This window comes from Mus caroli, chromosome 7 (genome assembly GCF_900094665.2).
Source record: "Mus caroli chromosome 7, CAROLI_EIJ_v1.1, whole genome shotgun sequence".
In the NCBI taxonomy this organism is placed as follows: Eukaryota; Metazoa; Chordata; class Mammalia; order Rodentia; family Muridae; genus Mus; species Mus caroli.
The window spans coordinates 117,059,893-117,067,901 of NC_034576.1; the positions used below are offsets into that span (position 1 = coordinate 117,059,893).

An 8,009-nucleotide genomic window follows, 5' to 3' on the forward strand; every position below is an offset into this window, starting at 1 on the left:
ATAAGAGGGTAGGGGAGGAGGGTATCTCTCCCTCATCCACGCCACTGCATGAAAGATGATTGGCAGGGCCAGGTTTCACATGCTCATACCCTCTGGTGTTGGGGGCTGGCTCACTCACAACTCCCACTATGTGCAGGGGCCCACTCTCCTGAGTACTGACCCTAGATAGAGATGGGGTCAGCTCTCCTGCTCTCATGCCTCCAAGTCAGGCCTTCCATGATGCCCAGATGAGGGGCGGGGCCAGTTCTGCACAGCCCTCAGGCATCAGTACATCCTCTGGTGGCAGCCCAGACCACGACTCAGACTTCTGTTTGACCTTTGGTACTAACAGCCCCCTGCTGCTGCAAACGTGCCCCCTCAATGGCATCACAGGCCAGGACTCAACCCTGGTCCTGGGCAGCCTCACCAGCTACTCACATCAGGCAGTTCCTCACTACCCTCAAGTCTCCAGTTCTCCCTCTCTTCATTGTGCCCACACCCTCCTGTTTCTCTTTCTCTTCCATTTCTCCACCACTTTCTTGCTTCTCTTAGTGGCACCCAGGGTCTCTGAGTGTCTTGGGTCATCTCAGGAGTGCTATGGCCTGCTAGCCCATTATGGCACCAAACAGGGGTCATTTTGGGCATGATCTTCCCTTCAGAACTTCATGGCACTGGACTGGTGTCATTTTAGGCTAGCACCATATCCAGGCCCCACGGTACCAGTCTCGGGCGCCATCCTGCCCAGGCCCGCAGTCCCAGGTGGGGTTCTTTTAGTCTCTGCTTGTTCCCCACCCTTGTGGTCTTTTCCAGCTCACTTACCCCCCCCCATCCCCAATGGGAGTATCAGACTGCTAATCATTCAGATGTTTGTCGGTCAGAACACTGAGAGTAGACATAGCCTTCCTCCTCTCTGCCACCTACAGATGCACATGTGACACAGCAGCTACATCTGCAATGTCTTTAGGGACAGGGACATATTTTAATATACAAACTAAATGCCAAACTGTGTAGAAACTTTCCAAATAATAAACAATCCAAAGCGTGGATGCTCCAAACAACCTTTCAGTGTTGTTGCATACCCGCTCCCGTTTCTCTCCCAGACTGAATTAATCCCCAGAGAAGAAAAGCCTTCTTATTTAACCCATCCCCAGGAAGATGCACTGTTCAGCCCACTCACAGAGTCAGCAGATGGGATATATCTTCTGGGCAGGATGCCAGGGCTCTGTTCTTTGGTGGGAAATAGCCCTCCGATTTCTTGCCATTCCCTGGAAACATTTATAAGTGAGTCACTGATATCCTCAGTCTAATCTTCCTAACACATCCCAGGTGACTAGGACCATAGTTCAAATAAATGTGCAGCAAAATTAAAAGGCACTTAGATGGCTGTGCTAATAATCAACGTGTCAGAATCAATGGCAAGTGCATGAGGGTGAGGGGTACTCTTTGCCCCTAGGGACAAATCTAGCAGTAGAGTGGTCCCATACCAAAGCCTGGATATAGAGATGGAAGCTTGGACAGAGTCAGTTGCCCTCAATGATTTTTCCCCAGTCAGGGGATAAGAGGAGCATCCACTATGAGGATGTTACTCGGCTAACATCTGTGATCCTAGCCCTGGATCATGAGTTCTAGATATTTGATGGTCACATCTGGACTGTTCTACAGGGAATGCAATACCTTAGAGGTAGGCATTGCCTCCCTAATAGGACAGAAACCTATGGCGATGGGGGCATCACTGGGAATAAGGCAAGGAGCTGAAACAATAGACAACCTGAAGTACAGAAAGAATGAGGGTTTTGTGATCACTGTTCCTTACTGGGTGTAAGATCTCAGCAGGTCACAATATCAGGTATTTAATTGATAATGACACAGTAAAAATGGATCACTGTGGAGATCAGATGGGCCAGAGTAAATGCTCAAGAAATAATATCTGTGACTGCTGATGTGAGATTCAGTTTCCATGTCTGCACATATCCCTCTTTTCTTTAAAGATGGATCCAAATGCACTGGCACAGCACAAGGAAGACGGTAGGTGTTTAACTGACACTCCTGCCCATCCCACTTTAGGGGAATTCCACAGCCACATCCATGAAGATGCCAAGAAGTGCCTACTGCAGTGTCAGAACTCTGAAGTATGGACTATCCTAAGGCCTTGCTCAGCTCTGTCTCTGTCCTTTCTTCCTCTCCTGGTCTGTTTTCTGGAGTGTTGCCTTCCTTCTTCTGTCTTTGTAGAAGTGACAAATTTGTTGCAAGTGGCACAGAGCTTAATCTGACACATCCTAACTGGTTGGAACTGAGACTTAAGAAGTTAGGACCATTGGGACAAGCAGAACCATAGACAGTGCCTCTTGAGGTGGCCATCCATTGCATGTTCTGTGGAGGCCAAGGCACTGAGTTAGGTGATGGAGGGATGACGGGCACTTAGCACAATTACATATGGCAGGCGGGGACACTCGTTTAGTGCTGAGTTGTAACTGCTAGGATTGATGAGAGAGCCTCGGCACCCAGGAGCTTGTGTAGTATCTTCTGAAGCCAGGTGATCTTTTTTGCCATCTGGCCCAAAAGGAGATACAGAGGTGTCTGGAAGGCAGAGTCTCTGCATTAACTCTGGCCTCTTCCTTCACACAAACTTAACCTCTTAGTGTACATCACTGGAGAGATGGGAACTAGAGAAAGGATATATCCCTTCCTACCACATGGCCTCTGCATATACTACTTCTCTAATCTAGAACATGTCCTTCCTCCAGACAGTTTCATGACTGGCTCCTTTTCCTCTCTTAAGGTTTCAGCTTTACAGTCATGTTCTTAGAGACATCTCCTATGTGGCCCATGGGTCCCTACATATTCTCCACTGTAGCATTTGTCTCTTTTCTCTTCCTGTTTATCAAAATTGCCATTATTCATATGAACTCTCAAAGGTTCTCTTTCTCTTGTCTGCTAGAAGAGAATACATATCACAAGGGAAGGAATATGACTTGTTTGGTCCATCCTATCATCTCATCACTAGGCACCTAGGATTCACTCAATAAACACCTTGGGTGAGCAGGAGCCACATACAAGGGTCCCCATCCCAGCTCTGCTACCTATGCAGATGACATAGTTCCCTCTATAGTAACTAATTTGTTCATCTCTAAAAACAGTTCCAAGATTCCCACCCAAATGGTCTCCCAGAGCTATAGTGGGGACCAAGGGAGATCATGTGCAAACACTTGGCCTTGAACTGTTTCTTCCTGTTCACTATCCAGAACTGTGCCAAGAGGCCTCGTCAGGGGAAGTCTTCCTGCTGGCCTCTGCGGCCCTTGCCAATATCACCTTCTTCGACAAAATGGCCTGTGAGATGCTTCTGCAGTTGAATGCAATCCGTGTCCTCCTGGAAGCCTGTGGTGACAAGCAGAGAGTGGACACCCCTTATACTCGGGACCAGGTAAGAGCCCAGGAAGGCTCAGATTTTGTAGTTTACTTCTTAGAGCTGGACAAGCGTACAGATAGTCAGGGTGGGAACAGGTAGAGATCATATCCCCACAGGCCTAGCTATTTGCCTGATTGATTGCCTTCTGAAAGGTGATGCCCAGTGTAGTCATAGGTGTTAGACATGGGCAGCACAGTACTAGAGGTTTTGTTCTTTATTGGTCATAAACACACACACACACACACACACACACACACACACACACACTTTCTTCAGCTAGATGCCTCTACTTGTTGAGCCTCTCTCCTACATGTCATGATTTCGGGTGCCTTCACCATCAAGTGCATTCCTAAGGCTTACTCTGATCATGTCCAGTGAGATCCAGTAGTGACCATAAGAACAAGCCTTTTGGAGACAGGTGATACATGTTCAGCAGATCCTTGCTGTTAACAATCATGTTACCTTGGGCAATTCTTTCTTCATTTGTAAAATGTGTATACATAATTTCAGAGTCAAGGCAGGGATCAAATAAACTAGGGACTGTAGACTGTTAGTGTAGACTCTGTCACAAGGATGCTGGAAAGTGAGAACCTGTAGACTGCAGTCTCCTCGTGTGGAGAATGGGGTGTTGCTTCCTGGGTGAATGTCGCATGACTCTGCAGAGTCCCTAACCTGACTATGAGGATTGGAAGGTTCTCCCCGATCCCATGAAGTCTTACCAACACTTAGGAGAAGGGCACCTCAAAACAGTGAGAATGTGGGCAAGTCGGAGGCAGATGAACACTTCCCTGCATCTGATTCAGGAGTTTTTCCCTCTGTATGAGCCAGGCACATCTCCCACTGTCCTCAGGATGGCTTCACCTTCTGCCCTGGCTCTGAGCAGCCACTTTGCTAGTGAGAGCATACCCATTAAAGAAACAAATGGCTCTTTGCTGTGACAGAGGGAGGATTAAGGTGATCAGAGGGCTCTCTGTAATGAAGACAAAAAAGATGAATTGGGCTCTGAAGTGCTCACCGCCCCCTGAAATACTTAAGAAATTAAATGCCCAGCGAGGCTTCCAGTAATGAGCATGCTAGTGACGCCAATGCTGTGCAAAGCCTCCTGGTCTTGGCTATGTACTTAGCGCACCTCTGTTTGGACAGTGAGGACTCCTCTATCATCTAGACAGGCCAAGTCCACTTAATTAGTCAAGCCAAAGCCTTACTGGCAAAGCCCATTCTATGCTCACCCTTGGGGTATGGGCAGCTATAAACATAGCCGTGGGTCTGGGGTCTTTCCACGTTACTTCTGCTAATCTAGAAGATGATAGTACAGGCTACATCTGGATATCAGGAATCAAGAAAATTATCCTAGCTTGGGGATGTAGCTCAGTTAGTGGAATGCTTGCCTATAATTCCTAAAAAGAAGACCCTGCTCACTTATTAGTTTCCAAAGCCCTGGGATTTCTCACCCATAGGGTGCTGTGCACAGGCTATGCTGTGCAGTGATCTAACTGTAGACAGGACAGGATGGGAAGGACACCTCTAAGGCCCTGCACAACCAGTGTCACTGACCCCTGAAGTGGAGGGTACTTATAACAGAAACATGATGAGCCTTATTGTGAATTGCTTTCAAAGAGACAGTGTGCTGCCTACACTTCCCATAGAAATTCATAGTTGCTTGGCATTTTAGAATCACCATATTTTGTACCATCTCTGGGACTTCTGTACCGACACCACTTATCAGGACTCCATTAATCAGAAATGCCAATTACTGGGGGTTGTAATATCAGCTTGTGTCTCAAAAACTCTCCATAGTTTATGAATCTCTGCCATGTATGTAAATATAAGTAGAAACAACATGTCTTGGGTTTAGGTACACTTTAGTTCAAATCCTGTCTCTGTCATCTCCTAGCTGTGTGTCGTTGGGCCAATTTCTTAATTTCTCTAAGCCACAATTTTCTCATCTGTATAATGAAGAGAGCAACATTTCTTCTCTCCTCTGGCTCTTATTTGATTAAACGGGGGTGGTGTTCATAAAGCATTTAGAACCAAAGTGGGTACTGAGTAGTGACTGGAGCAGGTAACTGGAATAGAATATATTGAGATGGGTCTAGATGGAGATGTCTAATTTAGGGCAGGAATGGAGGGCCCAGAAATACAGCTAATGCAGTGATGAATGTTGTATGGTGTGAAGTAATGGATGACATGTGTAGCATCAGGTTGTGTGTGGACACATGCAAGGTAAATGTGTGTGTGTGTGTGTGTGTGTGTGTGTGTGTGTGTGTGTACAGTTGAAAAGTACTATAAGCTGGAGCTGGGAAGTTTCAGTTGGTAAAATGCTCTTTACCCAAGTATGAGAACCTGATTCAAATCTCTAGAACCCACAAACGAGCTGAGCATAGAAACAAATACCTGCGGTATTGGTGCTGAAAGGAGACATGTGGGTCCATGGAACCTGCTGGTTAGTCATCCTAGCTCAGTTGGCAAGCTCTAGGTTCAGTCCAGCCCACTCAATATACACAGCTGGAGAATGATTAATCTCTGGCTTCCACATGCATACATACATGAACACATAAATCATAAAAAAGGAAAGAGTCTGGGCAGGGGGGAAAGAGAATTCCAGAGCTATGCTTGACATTGTTGATGAGCGTCTGATTAAAGAATAATGTTAATTACAGTTTTTTGAATATTGGCTTTTTTGTGTGTGTCTGAATCCTTGGATGACATAGAGAAGGACCCATGACTCAACAATAGATGCATCCAGGTGTTCTGTGTCATAAGGTCTGTCAGGTCAGAGAGTACCTGTCTCTAACTGCATGTTCTGGGCATACTTTACATGTTGTAATCTTTAGGGATATCCTACAGCACAGCAGGTGAGGAGGGATGTTGGTGGAGTCAGAGTATGGTCAGAGTGACCGCTGAGACTGCTAGGATGCGACACAACCTGGGCCATGTCTTCATGTCTGCCTGTGAGCAAGTATCTCTTTCCTACTTGCTCTAAAACAGTGCAAGATGAGCATTTTGTCTGTGTGCTATTATCAGAAGACTCAGCCAACCTATATTCTACCAAACCAGAACATTTATTGTTGAACTGTGACATGGCAGATCCCCTGGTGGTCTAGGTTAATTAGCTATCTACTTCAGTTTTTATAAGGCCGTTGTAAGCTGAATGAAAAGTGATTTCAGAGTTCCAGAGGAGCCACTAGTTGTCTAGACAAGAAGGCTCTGTTTTAGTTACTTTTCTATAGCTGTGATAAATCACTATGACCAAGGCAACTTATCAAAGAAAGAGTTTATTCAGGGCTTATAGTTTCAGAGGGATGGAGTCCATGACTCTCATGGCAAGGAACATGGCAGCAGACAGGCAGGTAGGCAAAGTGCTGGGGCAGTAGCTGAAATCTCCCATCTTAACTCACAAGAATGAGGTAGAGACCTGAATGGGAATAGCATGGACTTTTGAAACTGTAAAGCTCGCCCCAGTGACATACCTTCTCCATCAAAGCCACACATTATATTTCTTATCAAACAGTTACACCAACTGGTACCAAGTTTTCAAATATAGGAATGTGGACTATTCTCATTTGAACCATCATAGAACCCTCCAAATATGAGACCTTTTATTCCATGGAGAGGATCTCTCATTCTCAGTACCTCTTGGCCACATCAGTGTTCAGACCCTTAATGTGACTGTCACATTGCTAGTGCTCCTTTAACAAATCATTCAAGGTCTGGGTCCTTTCAGTTCTTGCCTCTTAGAAGTGTCTTATGTTTGTTGAATTTAACAAGTGTTCTGGGTGATTGGCAAGACACACTGAATGCTTATGATAGTTTTATGACTTATATTTGATCTCCCATGGTATACCAAGTGATGCTGCACAGAGATGCCCATTCCTATTACCCAGAGATGAATAACTTCCTGTACAGAGCAAAAGGGGTTTTGCACAGTGATTAATTAAGGCTCTTAACCAAGGAGTGTTGTCCAGGTGGGTCTAAAGTAATAACATGATTTTATGTGAGGAGGGAAGAGGAACAGGGTTAGAGAAAATGGCTCAGGTTTCATTATTGAAAATTCTTTTTCTCTCATTTTAGGATAATGAATGTTTGTGAGCTGAGTAGAAAGAGTTAGAGAGAAAAGTTCCATTAAAGATGCAGACCTCAAGTTGAAGGTTCTCCAAGATATATAAAAATGCAAATCCTTTTAAAAATAATTATTTATTTATTGGTTTATTTGTTCATTTATTTAAAGAGGTGGGGGTGGGTATGGACAAGTGTGTGCAGATGCATGTATCTATGTCTAATTGCAGAGTCTAGAAGAGGATGTCAGACATCCTCTACAGCTTCCCATCTTTTTCTTTTGAGGCAAGGTCTCTCCTTTAACCTGGGGCTTCCTCAACTTGTTACTTGAATGCTGGAGTCAAAGCCATAGCAGCACTAAACCATTTCTCCAGTCTCACAGTGTACAGGTGAGAGAGAAAGGGGTGGGGGTGGGGCAAGTCCATGTCACACAGATTACAGTTCATTTGGTTTTTCCATGGAGAGAAACTTAGGCTTATTCTGTGTGTGTGTGTGTGTGAGAGAGAGAGAGAGAGAGAGAGAGAGAGAGAGACAGAGACAGAGACAGAGACAGAGACAGAGACACAAA

At 45.3% G+C, this 8,009-nt stretch overlaps 1 protein-coding gene and 1 non-coding gene across 5 annotated transcripts in view; one reads left to right on the plus strand and one right to left on the minus strand.

Moving 5' to 3' along the window:
- Positions 1-8,009, plus strand: part of Insc (INSC spindle orientation adaptor protein) — a 108,525-nt gene that overhangs the window by 89,231 nt on the left and 11,285 nt on the right. For all 4 annotated transcript variants that reach the window (XM_021166905.2, XM_021166904.2, XM_029480213.1 and 1 more), the window contains one exon: positions 3,222-3,400. In XM_021166905.2, the coding sequence (XP_021022564.1) occupies positions 3,222-3,400 (179 nt within the window). The remainder of the gene's footprint in view (positions 1-3,221; positions 3,401-8,009) is intronic.
- On the minus strand, positions 819-950 carry LOC115031645. Its single transcript, XR_003837314.1, has one exon. It is a non-coding gene; the product is annotated as a small nucleolar RNA SNORA17 (small nucleolar RNA).